The sequence below is a fragment of the Eutrigla gurnardus genome, assembly GCF_963514095.1.
Source record: "Eutrigla gurnardus genome assembly, chromosome: 20".
In the NCBI taxonomy this organism is placed as follows: Eukaryota; Metazoa; Chordata; class Actinopteri; order Perciformes; family Triglidae; genus Eutrigla; species Eutrigla gurnardus.
Window position 1 is genome coordinate 16,748,286 of NC_139931.1, and position 19,690 is coordinate 16,767,975.

Sequence of the window (19,690 nt, forward strand, 5' to 3'; positions counted from 1 at the left end):
GTCATACTGTGCACCGTTTAACAACATGAAAAGTGTTATGAAAAAATATTATAAAACATGACGGGGGCTTCAGCTCCACTTTATGTTTAAAAACAAAAAACAAAACAAAACAAAAACACATTTTGGAAAAAAATGTCAACAGCCATAAGAAATAAACTTCCACGCCATGTTTCTAGGAATAAAATATTATATTAATGAGGCTGTACATGATATAGGAACAACCTTCTCTGTAAAACCTTCAGAATATAGGTAGGAAGGAAAAAGGAGTGGTGTGTATATACTACTATAAGTATTACTGAATGTGCTATGTAAACAAAGCAGGGAGAGGGACAGTGACTTCATCTCTGCTCAGGTAGATATTATGTTTATTATGTGACAATATACGTGAGAATCATGTTCTTTTATTTCTCCACCTTCTTCAACAACAAGGACAGGGGAGCACCACCACCCCAATGTGGGGATCCAGGACTACCTCACCAACTCACTGCAGTATGTCAGGATACTATTTAAACTGTCAGTAAAAATAGTGGCAAAACGCCTCCTACCTTTATTTGCCCCGAGCCAAGATGCAGCCAGCAGACTCTTCTCTTCCTCCAATCCTGTTTGTGACGTCGTGGCCCAAAGAGGCATGACGTACAGACGAGCAGGAACTCAAACCATGTAGGTTCAAATGTAGTTTATTACAATAGACCCAACAAAATATGATGTTACGCCTTTTTATAGAGCTCACAAGAGAGGAGGTATTGGCTCCACTGCTGGATGCCCACCATCATTGTGTCATTTCCCTCTTTTCATCACGTAGGCTTGGTCCTGGTGTCAGCTAGTCTGGGTATAGTACTAACTCACACCAGCTATCATCTAATGAGGATTTAATATACATAGTATAGCAGACTGCACACAACATTTTTTATGAGATCTTAACCTGCCCAGAGGACAAGTCGACATATCCAATTTGACCTCCAAATGACCTCTAAGAAAAGTTTTTTTGTCTGTGAGGTTTTGTCTCAGCTCTTTGTCAGAGAACATAACAAAGTGGCAGATGTATCTGAGTCAGAGGAATAAGCCATGTCCAAGAGCAACTCATAACGAGATCGATTGAGAAGGTTAATACCTAATAATCCATCCATCCATCCTTCCTATATTTTTTTTATGACTTCTTATCAGTTCTTTGAAGGCCGATGGACCGCAGCTTTTAGACTCCGCCTCCAACTGCTGGCGCCTGCTCTCGTCTACATTCCGGGCGCAGTTCCTCTCGAACGAACCGATTACTAACAGAGATACCCACAGAAATCTTTTTGGAGTGTGTGTGTGTGTGTGTGTGTGTGTGTAAAAATAACAATAATAATAATAAAGGATAAGATAAGATATACTTCATTGTCCTAAATTTGTCTTGGGTTAGTAGAGTGCCGTCACACATGCAAGTGTAACCCACCTGGGTTTCTGAGCTTGCTGTTCGAAATAGTGCGTCCGCTATGAGTAAACGTCTCAGCCGGTATTCACTCTCTTTTCGGCAGAAGATATTGCCTGAGAGCACCCAGCTCACCAACTGAGAACTCCCGGGTGAAACGTGTGAAGATTCAGGTGGAACGGAACGCCTCTGTTAGCGGGCTTTAGCTCCGATTGTTTTTTTACCCAGACCGAGTCGATCGGGACCTGAACTTGGTGTTCAGTGGCGAGCCAGTTAAAGTGAAGGTTTGACTGTGGAGGAACTAGCAAGGCGGTGTGGCCAGCCGCAGGATTCCTCTGCAGAACACAGCATCATCGATTCCCCCTTCATTCACAGACAGATAAGATTGACACTCAAAAAAAATCTACCCGGGTAGTTCGAACACAGATATTACAAGAACACACACTCATACACAAGAGACCTTTGCTTCTTTCCGTAAAGGAGCAGTGCACATGGAACTTTACTCCTAATTTTCTTTGAGGAAACCTCCAAAGAGGACACTTTATTTAAAGTTTATCTATTTTATTTCATTTATTTTGGGCCCATTTATTGTGCATATGCGCACACTAGGAAGCCGGCTTAGGTAGGCAGGGTCTGTAACTTTATGTTTATTGTTTTGTGTACAATACATTTGAATTCAAACCATCCAGTTGTGTGTGTGTGTGGTATCTCTGCTGACACAGGCTTTCAGGCTCTGCAGTCGTTCCTGGATCTTACTGATACTGGTCTAATAGTAAAATATCATCAACATACTTACCTCTGAACCGTTACACAAGACAAACATGCATTCTTACATTACAATGGAGACATACACAATAGACTGTACAACATTCTCCTGTTCTTGGTGGTAAGCCACTGTCCCACTGAGATCTGATTGCGTGCCAGCATGTGGAGACGTTTTCATGGTGTGAATAACTATTAACTGAATAATATTTTTTTTTGTCATAACAGGCCATAGAAAATATGGGGAAGCTTAACTTTAACAAAACTATACAAAATAATGTAATGGTAAAAAAGCAGCTCTCTGCAGGGAGTCCAGCCCCTCACCACACGTCCCAGTCAGGTCGCGGTGCGCCGGAAACACTGGCCCCGGAGTGAGGAATCCTCGCTACGGATACCTAAGAGCGATGACCAATGTCCTCTAGTGGTCTTCTATCCATAGGCGACACACTTTAGGTAGTTTTTGAAGAAGTGAAGCTGCAGTTTTAACTCTGTGTCACTCTTTGCAGGGTATCTGAATTGGTTGTAGGTTGGTTCTTCGTCCTTTTTGTGGACCATTCTGGGTTGATGGCCAATGGACACGTGATTACACGTGGCAACCATCAAGGAACCCAGGCCATCCATGAAAAACTCTAGAGCCAGAAACAGACAATTACCCTTTTAGACAAACTGGAACAACGTCGACTTGGACTCCAAACTTTGTCTGGGACTTACCCGAGTGTGCCAACCTCTGCAGCTTAGGGTCAAATCCCACCCGTTGTACAGAATGTGTACGAGCCAGGAAGAAGTTGACCACCCCGCTGGCCAGAGAGCATTGTGGGTAGCCAGGAAGTGAGTGGAACTTCCCATTAGACTTCCTGTGCAGGCAGCCGCCATCCATTTCATCTCCTTCCTCATAGATGAGAGAGAAATAAAACTGGTTCCCTTGTACCGCCCCGCCGACCTGTCAGAACAGAGAGACCAGAGAACCAGGATTTTAACTCACTACTGGTCAATATTGCCCAATGCATGCTGGGATAGGATCCAGTTGACGCATTGTAGTTGTACAAACAGGTGCAAAGGAGGATGAACAGCGCTGTTTGCAAGAGAAGTTTTTATACTTTTTATTCCAGTAAACCCCCCAGTACACCCCCTTGGACCTGAGCCATTTCATTCTCACCACATCCAGTTCAGGGACCGCCTCCATCACCTCCACCAACTTCTCTATCTTCGTCTGCTCCGTAAACACAAAGTCGTCGTCCACCCACAGGAAGTACTTGGTGGTTACCTGGGAGACGGCCAGATTCCTGCCAGCAAACCAGCCCTGAAGAAGGAAACACGGTGCATCATTTCATTTCAAGATAGTTAAATTTAGCAGAGCATTGTCAAAACATTGAGTTCATATTGATGCTTACTTACATTGATACCTGTAGTATTTCAATTCATTATACAATCACCATCCTCAGTGTTAAAACAGATTAACCCGAAAAGAGGACAAAACTCAGTTTGATGGATGACAGACAAATGAAAAGTCTTAGAATGAGAGTCTGTGTGTGTGTGTGTGTGTGTGTGTGTGTGCGCGTGTGTGTGTGTGTACCTGGGCTGGAGGCATGAAGTACTGTCTGATGTGTTCCCCAGTAATGTGCTCTGGTTTAAAGCTGTCATCGGCAATGATGACGCTTACGTTGCCATAGAAACGCTGAATACTACTCAACAACAACTTGAGTTTTCTATAGCGCAGGAATGTCTTTGTGGTGATGGTGACGTGATCGCTGATATCTGACGGATGGAGAAGTGGCGTCAATTAGAGCAACAAGATGAGGCTAGATTTAAAAAAAGGAAGTTTTACTTTGTCACGGAAACCTGCATTAATTGGGCAGGAAAGGTCGTCTCCACTTTCAAACAGTTGTCCCTTCTCAGCTAAAACATTTATCCATAGCAACTGGCTGTAAGCTTGGGGATACGTTATTCTATTATATATATTATTATGTTACAATGTTGTGGCTAAAAGCCACTACATAAATGTATTCATTCATTCACAAGTATTTGAATCACACTATTGTTACACGAAAAGATGCAAGCTAGGATGGAGAATGAATAACACGTTTAACTTCATAAAACTAGTCCGGAGTCGTTTCCCCAAAAGAAAGACAGTTAGATTAATCATCCTGAATCTTTCATACGGTAGTTTGATTTTAAAATTTGTCTAGTCCTAAATATAAGACAGCAGATGTGATGTTTTGAAAAGACCACCATGATGAGTGCACTCCTACCTGTTCCCATGTCGTACAGGACTGGCAGGTGAGGCTGTTTGATGGTAATGGGAAACACCGCCTCGTGGTCCTCAAACTGGAAGGACGCTGAGTACAGGAAAGGACAGCTAAGCTGCGTCTTACTAGTAGCACATTCGTTCATTATGACATTTAGGAAACAAAGTGGGCTCGAGCAGCCAGAGTATCTGAGAAAAATATGCAAACATTTTCCACACTAACCCACTATTTCTAATTTTACGTTAAAGAAACATTTGGCACTTTTTGATTACTTTTCCTGTATCGTGACTTAGGCATGCCATTTTGTACATTTCATCTCTGTAGATTGTGGTTTCAGTTTCTCAGAAGCATACCGAGGTCTCCAGTGTGTATGTGGTAGACAGTGCTGGTGTAGGACACTTTGGCCAACAGGAAGTTGAGGAGCACCAGGCTGCTAGACTCCAGAATCAGTCCGGTTTCACCCTGACCTGATACAAGAACGTCGCAATAGTCAAACAGCAGCTGTTGAATCACCACCTTCTAACCACATTAGAGAGTTTGTTTAAAGTGATTGGTATTACATTTAGGTTAAGTCATGAAGAATCTCAGGTGTTAACAGGTGACTTTGGCAGTTAAAGACAGGCCTAACTGTAGGACTATCATAGCTTTTTGCTACACCTTAATGCAAGTTATTTCAAAATGGCGTCACTTAGTGCTGGGCGGTATACCGGTTCATACCGAATACCGGTGGTTTTTTTGTTTATGATATGCATTTTTCATATACCCCAATACCGGTGAGTGTGTAGCGTATGAACGTCGGGAACGCAGAGCGGCGGAACGTCGCGCCGCCGGACATTGTTTGAGAGGGGGCTGTTTAGCAGCTGCACCAAACAAGCAGCATGCGAGAGCACAGCCTGTGTTGAGCGTAAGATGGGGGGGGGAAAATAGATAAACACGGCGAAAGTTTCTTTTTGCCGAAACTTTCGCCGTGTTTATCCATTTCTTTTTTTCGCCGAAACTTTCGCCGAAAGTTCCGAACGAGCAAGCAATGAAACAGAAGAACTTGTGCCGAAAAGAGGAGCCGTGTCTGTTGTTTGGAAATTCTTCGGCTTTAAAAAATCGACGTCGAACAAACAACAATATTCTGCAAATGCCGTCGGGCTAAAGTTGTAGCCGCTGTTCGCACTGCGGGAGAAGAGACGAGTCAAATGTCACTCAAAGACGCGTTTGCTAGGGGGACTGCCTACGACAAGAAAAGCAAACTGTGGAACTATTTATTTTTTTAATTTATTTGTTTCAATATTATTTATGGATGTTGCCTTAATTGATGTCCAGTGGATAAAGAAGTCTTCATATTGCAGTTACAGGAGACGTATTGTTTACATTGTGTAGCCAGTTGGTTTACAAAAGATGTTTTTTCAAGTTGCAAAACAATAAAGGGTTCTGTATTTTGACTGCAACAGTCATGCATTCTGATTCCTTCACATCATTAATGCTAGTGTGGACATTAATGTTTTTCTACAATATTCACTCCTTATGACATTAAAATATGTCAGTCCAAGCCAATTTACTGCAGTAATTATACTCTAAATTATTAGAAAATTAGGTTAACACCCAGTCGTGCTTGACGTCAAATACCGTGAAACCGATATCATTTTGAAAAATACCGTGATATACATTTTTGGTCATACCGCCCAGCACTAGCGTCACTAAAAACACATTTCATTTCTAAGGCAACTTGTCCAAACACACTCTCATATGGCTGAAAAGGTTTGTTGGTTCTCTCTCACCATAATCCATCCAGCACTAGTTGATTCCGGTTTTACAGACCAGCGGCTAGCTAAGACTCTGGGTTTGCTATTATTTTCTCCTAAAGGAGATCTTGATGAAACAGTTACCATTTGTTTATTTTGTTTGACTGATTCTACCATAAACAAAAGGCAGCATGTCATCAAAGTATTGTCACTTAGTCTTTGACTTTTTCTTTTCACAAATTCAACTTATGTTGGTTATAGTCCCAGTTCTTGAATGAATAAGACGATCAGTGGAAACTCACCTTTGACCTTTACTCCATCAGCTGTAGTCTCTGTGGTGAGGATCCCTTTGGACACATTCAAGGACACCTACAGGAGAGACACCTGAATAATGAGACATCCATGGACTACTTAAAGTACTTGGATCAGTAAGATCACGGGATCACTAAGCACAATGAATTAATTGGCAATTTGTATGACAAGGTTTTTGGTCGTGTCTAGCTGGTAACCCACGATTCTACCTCTCCCGAAATGCTTGAAGATGAGCGTTGATTTGGAATAGTTAATGTTGAGCTGTTCCATGTGGGTGAACTAACCAGATTAAACCAATAAGTAACAGCAACAGAGTTTTGCTGGGTTCAACAATGACTTGCTCCATCTCATACCTTCCATCCCCAACTCTCTGGAGCCAAAGGTAGCCTGGTCTGTTGACACCAAGTTCAATAGCCTTTCAAAGCCAAAGCAATGGGAGAAGAACAAAAATCCTGCAGCTAAATAACTGAAATGATCTGAATCAAAAAAGAACAGATGGATGGATGAAAAAGTAAGAAAAATGTGAAGAAGAAACTTGTTGGCTGCTGCGGTCGAGGGCTACCTAAACTGATAATGATTCATAACTTCTCAATGAGTAACATATTCACCCCAAGAGCCAACTACTGGGCTGCTGAAGTATTTACTGTTTGGTGATGTTCCCTGATGAAATTCATACCCCAGCAAAAAAATGATGACAAGCTGTTCTTCCTGTTCCTCAGATTAATCAATTCTGCTCCAATGTGCATCATTTCCCATGTTACGTCCAAACTAGTTTTCAAACTAACTGATTTCCCTACGCCTGCGGCCGTGGTGTTCACGTTGTGGTCGGCCTCAGTCTTTGGAGTCGTCACACATTCACAAACATATTACTAACTCATATCTAATAAGTCTTGCAAGAGTTTTCACAAGTTTCTGCAAATCAGGGGTTACCATCTAGACACAACCAATGATTTTGCTTGCCAAAAAAAATACAAATTAAAAATTTGAGCGTAAAAACAAAAAGTCTGTTATGCACACCAGGCTTTTAGTATGCATTTGTTTGTGTTTATAATTACAACAACATCACCAAGCTGAAAGAAGGCCATCCCCACACCACAAAACCAGATCAGAGAAGTTGAGAGAGCAAGAAGAGGCCCTGCTGTCTGTGCAGGAAAGAGCATGAGGGTCCCTGCAAAGTGCTCAATGTGAGCAGAACCGGGTGTTGGGACCTCACTAGAAGGACTACACAATGCGGCCTACAAAAGCCTTCACATGCGGCCCGGACAAAGGGACAAAGGGGATTAAAAACTACACCGCCATTTTAGTTTCACATCTCACCCAGGTGAGAAATGTGACGTCACTCAACTGGTGCCCTATTGGCTGACAATCTTCAGGGAACCCCGGGGGGTCCCCTGGAGCGGCCTAAGCTATATAATCTGGCGCCGCCGGAGGAACGCTCTCTTTCCATCGTAACTCGCGTTACAACAGGAGGTGAAGATTACGTCTGCAGCGTTCTCCTTTGTCCTAGGCCGCAGTCTTTCCCCCAAACTCGCTGGACGAGCAACAGACTGTTTTACCCCTCTTTTCCTCTACTCGTTTTATTTTTCTTTTGTTTATCATTTTGGATCCTGAGGAGACCGCCGCGACAGCGCGACTCTCCTGTTCCCCGCGGTAAGAAGAAAAACTTTCTTCGTCCCAGCTGCCAGCAGAACGGATAACTCGACCCGTCTTTGTCTGAAATCAGCTGACTAAATCGCTGAGCCCCGCGATTGTTCATCGTTCCCTGCAGAAGGAAGAATAACTAACAGTTTTCTTCAACCAATTGGATCCGGCGCTGAACGAGCGCCCACGAACTACCGTCCGTTGCCGGAACGCCATCACCGCACGGGACGAAACCCTCACATCGACGCATCTCACATCGACAAAAGTAAGAGGCTATTTGTAGGGCTGCAACGATTCATCGAGTTACTCGATTAACTCGATTATGAAAATTCCTCGAGGCAAAACATCTGCCTCGAAGCCTCGTTAAATTCCTATGACGCGCCTATGTGCAGGGATCTGATTGTTCCACACGGACCGTTGTTCAGGAAGCACACCAGCGCGTCATACACGGTCATTCATTCTGAATTTAGTTGGCGCGATGGCAGAAAGTCAGACTAACAATGTCCGTAAACGACAGAGAGTATCAAAAGTTTGGGATCATTATATATTGAAGGAGGAAGAGAATGACGTTTTTAGAGCGTCATAACTCCGTAATGGTTGCGCTAGAAACATGCGTGTTTTTTTTCCTCTTAAACTAGAGAAATGGGGCTAAACAACGGTATCCTGCTTGCCCATGTGAGCGATTTATTTCTGACAACAAAACGAATGCGTAAAGTTGTAAAATGTGTGACTAGATGTCTCCTCGTCTCCGTGGCGCATTTCTCCGTTTTGTTTATGTATATCGATCACTTCTCATCCGCCATCTTGCGAGTGACGTATAGAGTTACGTTTATGCATCGGACGCTCGTATTGGCTCCCGTAGCAGCTTTTACAGCCAATCGGAAAGCCTGATTTACGCTTGGCCGTGAGTTGTTGCGTTTGCCCAAACAGACGGAGGAGTTCAAAGCAGAGAAAAGAATGGTCAAACAGTTACTGTAGTGATAGAGAAAGCTAAATACATAAATGGCACAGAAGAAGTACACTACACACATATTTAGGGCAGGGAGAGGAAAGGGCCAATGCTTGATCATTTTACAGCCACATCATTTTCGTTATGCATTATTTGTTTTGGTTGTTTAAAAACGCAATTTTTTTTATCCGATTCCTCGATTAATCGATCGATAAAGTGCTAAATTAATCGATTACAAAAAGAATCGATAGCTGCAGCCCTAGCTATTTTTCTGGCAGAAGCAGAGATTCGATAGTGTAGGATATGCTTGTAATTCTTGTTAATGTGTTTTAAGTTCTGATCGCGGACCGCCGAGTCCGTTTGTTCATGGGCTGCTGTATTTGAATGCTGATCGTGTACCCACGCAGCTGGGTTGATTTCTGTAACAGTGTTTTCGACTAACCTCCGCCATATTCGCGAGCTCAGAAAGCCTCTACTATCAGTTAAAAGACCGGTCTCGCGGAATAAACGCCAGTTCATTCACGCGCGCCCGTGTGATAGCGGCACGCCTTCTTAGCCTCAGAATATCGCTTGCGCATTCTCTCTCTCTTTGTTTGTGTCTGCTAACACACACGCCGCACACACGAGTCCTAAGCCAGCTGTTCCCGGCGGACGCTAGGGGCATAGCTACATCTGGTGGCTGCATACGGCTCTCTCTCTCCCTCTCCCTCTCTCTCTCTCTCTCCCTCCCTCCTCCATCAGACGTCAGTGGCTCCGCCCCTGAACGCTGCGAGGAATAGCTCCATCTGGTGGCCGCACATAGCCATCCCTCTGTCTCTCTCTCGACACACACACGCACATGCACACGCACGCACGCACACACACACACACTCCACGTGTGTCTCTCCTTCTGTTTAGCTTAGTTTTGTGTGTTAGGTAGTTAGGTAATAAGGCTTTTGCAGTGTGCAGTGTTATTGATTGTGATCATTATTACTGATTTTAATCAATCTTATTATATTATAACTAGTGGTCTCTTGTGCTTGTTGTCTATATGTCACTGGATAAGAGCAGGTTGTGAAGGCTAGTGCTTGAATTTCACGGCCTTCTTAATTGTTAGATTGTTTTTATGCTTCCATGCCAATGATCACGATGATTGGCATGTGAGTATAAAACCTTTATATTGAGACTGAATACAGTTTTAGGTTATCTGCCCAGTTTATTCATGATTATATCATGATAATATATTAAATATAATTATTAATACCGATAATCATATTGATATTAATAATTAACTGTTGATAACCAAATCTGCTCCTGCTACAACCCCAACACGGGCGAGCAACTGAACCTTGATTCTAGTTCTATTTGTTGAACTGCGAGATAACCGCTTATGTACTAGCCATTGTTGTGGAAAAATGAATCTGCCCAATAAAGATCAAGATCAATGTTCACCCCTGCCTTCTGATGCAAAGGTTCAGAGTCAGCAGGAACGACCCTGAGTCTAACAGCAATCTCCCTTTTAAGGAGGAGGAATCATACTGTAGACAAAAGAAGGTTATTGTCCTATCTTACAAAGACAAGATGTACAGAGAAAGGCAAGATGTACAGAACACAGATGTCATAATGTCCTCTGAAATTATCTTATGTCATGTGCTCATATCACCTACAAACAGGCATTAATTTTAGTCATAGCATAACAGTTGAGAAGAGGAGATGCGGATCAACATCTGGCCTGACAAAGATTCTGATTATAAATTACAAACATCCAAAATTCCCATTACACCAGTCAGGAACATGCTAGCCAGACACCGGGGGCACGTCCCACAGGTGCTCGATTGGATTTGGGTCAGGGGAACGTGAGGGCCACTCATTAGCATCCAGGAACTGCCTTGACACTCACTGAGGCCGGACTGGTGCTGGACCAGGAGAAAGGCGGGGCCCGCTGCACCAGGAGGAAGCCGGGCCCTCCTTGGCCCGCTCCGCACCAGGAGGAAGCCGGGGCCCTCTCTGCACCAGGAGGAAGCCGGGGCCCGCTCTGCACCAGGAGGAAGCCGGGGCCCGCACTGCACCAGGAGGAAGCCGGGGCCCGCTCTGCACCAGGAGGAAGCCAGGGTTCCTCCTTGGCCCGCTCCACACCAGGAGGAAGCCAGGGCCTACTCTGCACCAGGAGGAACCCGGGGCCCGCTGCACCAGGAGGAAGCAGGGGCATATGGTCTGACAATGGCTCTAAGGATGTCATCCCATTTCCTAACAGCAGTCTGGGTCCAGTTGGCTATGACGAGGAGGTCTGTGCAACCCTCCAAGGATTTGCCTCCCCAGACAATCACTGACCCACCACCAAACCGCTCATGCTGGATGATGTTACAGGCAGCATAACGTCGGACACTTTCAGGAATTGGAGGTCATGTTGTAGGACTCTGGCAATGCTCCTCCAGTTCCTCCTCCATAAGGGAAGTTTTGCAGGCATTTTATAAACAGCAAGTTAAATATATAGGACACTGGCAATCATCCAAATGTCCCATTAGTCTAGAATGTAGCATGGACTAGATGTGGACGAAGCCCGGACTACCTGCAAAATTGAAATGCTGGGACGACCAAGCCGATGCCAAATACATCATCCTAACAATAGTTACATTGCTTTGGTATTCATCATCTTTAAATTTGACTATAGGGAAAAGCTGTATTTGAAAAGTTTGATTTGCCCAAGTGGCAATTAAACATACTCACAAATCCCTGGCTGTGAGCTGCTGTGTTGGAGTTTACCCCGGTGGACGAGAGGGTCACCTTTCTACTTCGGATTATTGGGGGGGGATAGTTCTGCTGGGAGACTTCAACGTGCTCGTGGGCAACGATAGAGGTACCTGGAGCAGCATGATTTGGAGGAACGGCCTCTCTGATCTAAATCTGAGTGGTTGTTTTTTACCGGACTTCTTTGCTAGTCATGGACTGTCCATGGCGAACACCATGTTCGAACATAAGGATGCTCATAAGTGTACATGGTACCGGAGCACCCTAGGCTGAAGGTCGATTAATTTTGTGATTGTTTTGTCTGATCCGAGGCCGCATGTTTTTGACACTTGGGTGAAGAGAGGGGAGGAGCTGTCAACTGATCACCATCTGGTGGCAAGTTGGGTCAGAGGGTGGGGGATCCTTTGGACAGACTTGGTAAGCCCAAATAAGTAGTGTGGGTGAACTGGGAACGGCTGGAGGATCCTCCTGTCAGAGATCTACAACTCACACCTACGGCGGAGCTTTTCTGGCACCCCTGTGGAGGTTGGGGGCTTTGATCCTGAGTGGGCTATGTTAAAAGCTTCCATTACCGAAGCTGCGGCGGTGAGCTGTGGTCTAAAGGTCTAAGGTGCCTCAAAGGGCGGTAACCCTTGAACGGGGGTGGACACCGGTGGTCAGGGAAGCCGTCCGACTGAAGGAGTTATTCCAGGATAAGTTATCTCGGAAGACTCCGGAGAAGGTTGGAAGGTACCGACAGGCCCGATGCACCTCTAAATATGAGGCCATGGTTCTCAGCAGGAAACCGTTGGATTGCCTGCTCCGAGTCCTTACCCCAAGTGAAGGAGTTCAGGTACCCTAGGGTCTTGTTCGCAAGTGAGGGGACAATGGAACGGGAAAATGGCTGGAGAGTTGGAGCAGAGGGGGTGGTATTGCATTCGCTGTGACGAAAAGACAGCTGAGCCGGAAGGCAAAGCTCTCGATCTACCGGTCAATCTTCGCTCCTACCCTGAACTATATCGCGGGTACAAGCGACCAAAATTAGTTTCCTCAGGAGGGTGGCTGGCGTCTCCCTTAGAGATGGGGCGAAAAGCTCATCCGTGAGGGACTCAAGTAGAGCCGATGCTCCTTTTTGTCGCAAGGAGACAGCTGAGGTGGTTCGGGCATCTGGTAAGGATGCCCCCTGGGCGCCTCCCTCGGGAAGTGTTTCAGGCACGACCAGCTGGGAGGAGGCCACAGGGAAGACCCAGGACTAGGTGGAGACTATATCTCCACACTGGCCTGAATACGCCTCGGGATCCCCCAGTCAGTAGCTGATGTGGGCCGGGAAAGGGAAGTTTGGGGTCCCCTGCTGAAGCTGTTGCCCCCAAGAACCGACACCAGATAGGCAGTTGAAGATGCTATGCTATGCATGCTATACATATTATTGGAAAAAGATATCAACTAACTAAATACAAAATAAAACTCACAAAGGCTTTTGGAATCAAACACATATGCATCTTTTGCAGCAGTTTCAGGGCCTGAACTCCACCATGTTAGTGAGGGTGCAACAAGATGGCTGCTGGACAGTAAAATACTCAATTGGTAAAATCAGATACAACAATTCAAAAACATTCAAATGTAAATTTTATGTGCAGTAAAGATAAAGGAGTAAAGATTTGTAGCAGTGATGGTGACCAGATGGAATCACACCAACCTTGTAGCTGCTTCTTTGTCCTGCATGCACTGCTAAACCTGAAATAAAAGTGACCTCATACTTTCATACTTTTACAGAAGGAAACATTCACCTCTGGCTTTGCTGACTTTTACAAACAGGGGACTTCCTCCAGTTAAACTGTAAAAGTCTCCAGTTTCCTGTCTGCCTCTTTTCTATTATCACTCTACCCTGATATGGGTACAACAACAACAGAAAATATATGAAATCAAAATTATTGATTCAGATAATTCAGCTGAGCAGTTCATAACTATTTTTTTTTATTGGGATAAAAGATGTTGGCTTATCTGTGACATTTCTTGTTTTGTAAGAAATATTCAATAAATTTGATCAGAACAGTTTAAATGTAACACAGAACGTGTTAAGGCATTCAAATTGTAAAATGGCTTGAAACTTTAAAAAAAACAAGCATTTTGAAATGTGCTCGTTCTGCCAAATGTGCCTGTACGTGTCACTTACGAACTTATTGTCTTCAGAGAGTTTCGTGTCATCTTCTCTTACAGTCTGAGGTTTGCATTAAAAACACCAACAGTACGAACCAGGACATTAAGTCCATTGCCATTGTTCTGCCAAATTTGTTCTTAGCACAAAGGCAACATTTATTCTTTGCCGCATGGATGATTGCAGCAAGCTGTGAAACTTTGATGTGTTGTAAAAACTAGTGAGATAAAGCAGCATACCTGGTACGAGAGTGGAGGTCAAAGGTAGCACTGTAAAACCCTGGATAGGATACTGAAGAGGAGAGTTGGGCGAAGCAAACAGCAGTCTGGATAAAACAGACGTAGTCCTGTTGGAAAGAAAAGAAAGGTTTATGGTTTATAAACATAAGTGCAAACAACTTTTTTTGTCATTTGACGCTTCAGTTTTTTTTATTGCCAAAGCCCTCTACTGAGCCAACCCAGTCACTCCATCAAGTGAAGGAGAGAGCTGTGTTTTTACACTCAATGCCGGGGTATACATAGTATTACATTCATATAGTCATGATAAATATAGTCTCTACCTTCAGCCTCTAGCATCCACCCAGCTATACCTGGCTTTGTGTTGTTGGAACTCCTTTGCTCGCCGTGTCATCAGCTCCTCATAGTGGTCCTTAGGGAGGTGATCTTTGAGAAGCGTGGAGCCGTGAGGACAGGTGCATGGACCCGGTGGGGGAGGTTGGCTCGAGGGTGGAATCCTGGAAGGGTCGTATGGAAGCCGTGACACAATTCTGTTCTCCGTTTTGTCATATTATCAAGAACACTAAATATTGCTGGAGGGCTTGCACAAAACAACAACTAAAGACCTAACCAATCTAATATAACATCCTATTACAAGTCGAAGATGCTGTAGCCCAATCGTGGTCCGTGCCCCTTGTTTGGGCTTTTCCAGTGAGCCATAGGGTTTGAAGTGTTTTTTCGTTAATACTATAATTTCTACGTTGTGCATACGCATGGAGTTTCTGCAAGTGTGTTTTGGGGAGATTCATTTCTCTGAAGGTTTAAATAAAAAAAATTACCCCCATGCATATTTCTAAAAAACACAGAGCATTTTTGCGAGTTCCCCAAATACAAAAAGGGTACCATAAACCATTTCTGGGACCTCACAAAGCCTTTATAAGTTATACTGAAAGCTCTGTATGATGAGTTTTGTGAATATGTTAAAATATTTTGCACAAGCTGGATACTGATGGGAATGTATGCCAATATATTCCAATAAACACAATCATTCAATTAATTCAGAAATGTTGGGTCATCTCCAGATACTCCACGACTACAGAGAGTGAAGGTTTGTTTCCATCCATTACAAACCTTTTTGACCTCTTTTGTCCCTGTAGTTTTACAGTCCATGACACGACATCGGTTATTGCTCCAGGCCCGCCTCCCTCCGTCACATACTCACAGGGTGTAAAACCAGCCTAACCCAAGGGCGGTACACTTGGCGCCACAACCAAGTTTTGAAGAGCCTTGCTTCCACACTGGAGCAAAAACAATCCAGCATCAACGCTCTACCACCGCCAATATCTAACACCTCATGGGCTACTGCCTTTGTCCGTGAGGGAGCTACAGCTACCAGAAGCAACTCCACACCATCGAAGAGAAACCAACTGTGCTTAGCACATGACTGGAAGCTGCTGGCGGATATTGGCAAACCGCTGGTGTTCCCTTCAGAGATTGCCAACACCACCTTGAGTCCTGACCTGGTGCTCTGGTCCCCTTCCCTAAAGAAGGTTTATATAATTGAGCTCACGTACCCTGGAGGCATAAGAGCGGAAATATCTGCGATATGCCGAGTTAGCCACTGAAGCACAACATCGCGGTTGGAACTCGGAAGTCCGCCCAGTGGAGGTGGGGTGCAGAGGGTTTGTGGGAACATCTACCACAAAACTGCTGAGGGACTTGGGAGTTAGGGGCCAGAGCCAGCACACAGCCATCAAAGCTGTATCAGAGGCAGCAGAGAAAAGCAGCCAGTGGCTCTGGCTGAAGAAGAATGACCCCAGTTGGGCCCCCAAGTAGCTAACAGGAGGTATGCGGTCAGCTTAGGCTTGACTCAGGGAACAGGACACCCCTGCCATGGGAAGTCCCTTGAGATGTACGCCACTTGACAACAAGGTGACTCATGGCTAATTGGGCTTGGGACGCAAGCTCAGGTCTGATCAGCCTGTAGCTGGCTACCTCTGGTGAGGGTGTATAATGTCAAAGGTCTAAACACCCCATGACCCAGGGAAGCACTACTGATGATGCGTTCCATAAATTAAATTCTTTCCTCCAGACTTCTTCAAGTCTACCATCCACCATTCACCGACAAGTCCACTAGTTATTTGACAGTTATGTGCTTGCACAAGTATATCAACATCTCATCCTGTGTTTTTTGGAATCTTTTTTTGGGGAATATGATTTGTATTATTATTAGTTGTAGAATTATTGGTATTACTACTATTATGGATCTTATCATAACCATTACTATTCCCATTTTTTAAAACATATTTAATATCATTAATAACACACACACACACACACACACACACACACACACACACACACACACACACACACACACACACACACACACACACACACACACACACACACACACACACACACACACACACACACACACACACACACACACACACACACACACACACACACACACACACACACACACACACACACACACACACACACACACACACCACAGTTTGTGAGTCTTGGGGGCGTCTTGGTCTCGCTCTCCAGGACAGTTATGGAATATCATGAAGTAGAACATCAGCAGGACGATCACACACACAGCAGCGGCCGTCTGAAGTGCTCTGTTAGACACACCCATCTGCAGGGACAGAAACATACTTAATGTTTAGCCTCTTAATCCCTCAGCAAAAGATTCCTCAAGGCTCTCCTTAATCGGGTAGAACATTTTATGTGACTGAACCGGAACTTCATTACTCGTTAACAGCAGAACAAACAGCACGCTGCAGTTAAACAGGTTCCCTAAAAGATGGCTTACTAACCACCTGCTGCTACTCTCGCAATCGTTTGTTTGCTATGTTTCAATATCTGTAAGGTCAATAAGTATATTGACCAGCATATGGACGAAGGGATAATTCCACAACCTGCCTCAGCACAAATGGCTAAAGTGCTTGGACTGACAGAAAGCACTACAACGTAGTGAAGGACTTCGAGTCAACATCTACACTGACTCTGCCTATGCTCATGGAGCTGTGCACATGGATGGTCCACAATGAGTGAGGAGGAGTTTTCTCACCACTGCCAACACACCTGTGAAACAGACATCAAGTGGAAGAACTGATCAAAGCAGTATTACTCCCCAAAGAAGTAGCTGTCATGAAGTGCAAAGGACATATCAAAGAATCCTCAGTCGTGGCAAGAGGAAATAAGGCCAAAAAGGAGGATACGGAGGACAGATGATGGCTGCAATGGTGGACATCTATGTGACTGAATGCAACATGTACAAAATTCCCTGTTCGAGACGCCCCGTTCAAAGACATCAACATCGCCTTCACTGACATCGGGGCTGACGACAGAGTGCAGGGCTACAGATATCCTAGTGTAGTTTCCCTGCAGAAAAGAAGATGCCAAACCAGTGGGAAAAAAATGGCTGAAAAATGACCTCATCCCCAGATATGGTGTTCCACGCTCCATTAGGTCAGACAACGGGTGCCATTTCAACAACAAACGCTTAGCTGAAGTAGAAAGAGCATTAGGGATCACACACACACAGGTTTGGCAGTGCCTATCATCCTGCCTCACAGGAGTTAGTAGAACGAGCTAACCAGACAAAGAGAAAAATTGCAAAATAATTTGCACAGGTACTGGGGGGGGGGGGAGAAGAATACATGACCGCTCTGACTAACATGACTTGAGTTTTGTGCAGGAACAGTTGCGGAGGCAGAGCCTGAGACAACTTAACAGAAGACTCCTGTTGTAAGTGTGGGAGACTGGGTACAGGTAAAGGTCCACATTAGAAAGTGGTCTGAACCAAGGTGGACAGGACCATATGAGGTAATTGAATGCACCTCACATGCAGTTTAAGTAAAAGGCAAAACAGGAGCTAATTAGCACCACCTGACACATTGTGTACCAGCCTCACCACCATCTCATGCCTTAAGCGAGATTAGAACCGATTTGAAAACTCTAACATTCTCATTTGACGCTCTACTTTGCCTGCTGCCGCCCTTGTGGAGAGATGGAGGAACACAGACCATGGCACCCATTTAGACTGCCTGGATTCTGTGGTCTCAGAGGAACTATGGTTTCCCTCGCTTTGACAACACTGATAATAGTCATCCCTATTCTTTGTGGTAGAATTTCCACTCTCCTCTGGGTCAGCCATGTTGTCAAGAGATAACATGTTGATTGCTTATGATTGCTGCAATGTCCAGATGTCTTTTCAGTTGATGTTTGGAGTCATACTACTGCTAATGATACAAGGCCAAACCATTACAAAAATTCACATTTCAGAAGATTGCCCCAGTTTGTTTATGTTTTGAAGAATGTTTTGGTTTTGTATGTTTTATACGATTTGTATTGAAGAAGGTAACAATTATCCCAGCGGAGTGAAGGTTGGAAACTCCGAGTCAGTTGGTAACGTGACTCGTATGATAGAATGAGTAGTCTAAGTCATGACACGGTGTGCGTAATGATTGATGTAATGCAGCATTCAACGCAATTACATTTTCATACAAAGTGCAGCTTCTTACCAACAACTAACAAGCAAACTAGTGGTTAATTAAGAAATAAAAAACATGTACTACATTTCTCACGCTCAAAATGCTCTTTAATTCATGAAAGCTCCAGAGCAACATCTTCAGAGATGATCAATGGTGAAAATATAATTGATTAGGTTGAAAAATATTAGCTGAAACAATATGTAAAATTTAGAGCATTAGACTGTTTTTTTTTCTAATTGGTTTGGAGATTTCATATCTTTTCTGTCTTTATCTCAAATGCGAACAACAAGAGCGAAACAATTGATTTCATTTGAACAATCACATGAATCGCCACTTTTCTACTGGACCTAGTTCACCGGCAGCAGGATTTGTGTCCTGCTCTAGTTTTATTCTCTTTTTGTATCAACTTCAGCCATTTTCCTTTTATTCAATCACAATCTTAATATTTATATCTACATTATAAATGCAGTCCACACGTTCATCTTCACATTTCATAGATGGCTTCAAATTAGATTTTTCAAATTTCCAGTGTCTATCCACCAGGAAGAAGAACCCTCATTTAAATTGAAAGCATTATAAGCAATATAATATTATGGAAAATCTACTTTTCCTTTCAGGACCTGTACTTTTGCCAGGCAGCTTACCAAGAGTATATATGTGAGTGAAGGTAATAGAGGAAATCCTACAATAACAAAGTGGATGACTGATATGTGTGTGTGCTGTAGAATGCAACAAATAATATACAGAAGAGAAAAATGTGAGGCCTTAGAAGCTTAAAGACAAGCCTTAGCAACACCTACCTTCTGTGCTGCACCCATCAATGGGACATTAGAGGGGAAGGACCAGCTGCATGGTGCATCTCCCGAGACCACGACGCCAGGCAAACAGAACAGCAGAGCAAACACACACAGCTGGACCCAATCAGCACGTAATCAACACCACGACGCTGGGCACAGGTGTAACCCGAGGGACTGGCCATCCTCGCTGCCACCAGTAGGGGTCGCCACATCACTAATGTTTATTCAGGCCACACCAAAAGAAGACTTCCCCCC

The 19,690-nt window shown here is 44.2% G+C and overlaps 1 protein-coding gene across 1 annotated transcript; it reads right to left on the minus strand.

The window, feature by feature from the left end:
• Positions 1 to 1,461: 1,461 nt before the first annotated feature.
• Positions 1,462 to 19,456, minus strand: LOC311031484 (beta-1,4 N-acetylgalactosaminyltransferase 2-like; the record flags this gene model as incomplete). The annotated part of the gene is made up of 12 exons (XM_084037789.1): positions 1,462 to 2,799; positions 2,882 to 3,110; positions 3,327 to 3,470; positions 3,744 to 3,925; positions 4,420 to 4,506; positions 4,770 to 4,883; positions 6,452 to 6,518; positions 10,931 to 11,214; positions 14,152 to 14,258; positions 14,502 to 14,645; positions 16,644 to 16,777; positions 19,439 to 19,456. The coding sequence occupies 12 exons, from the start codon at positions 19,454 to 19,456 to the stop codon at positions 2,600 to 2,602; spliced, it is 1,710 nt and encodes a 569-aa protein (XP_083893915.1). The 3' UTR covers positions 1,462 to 2,599.
• Positions 19,457 to 19,690: the final 234 nt, after the last annotated feature.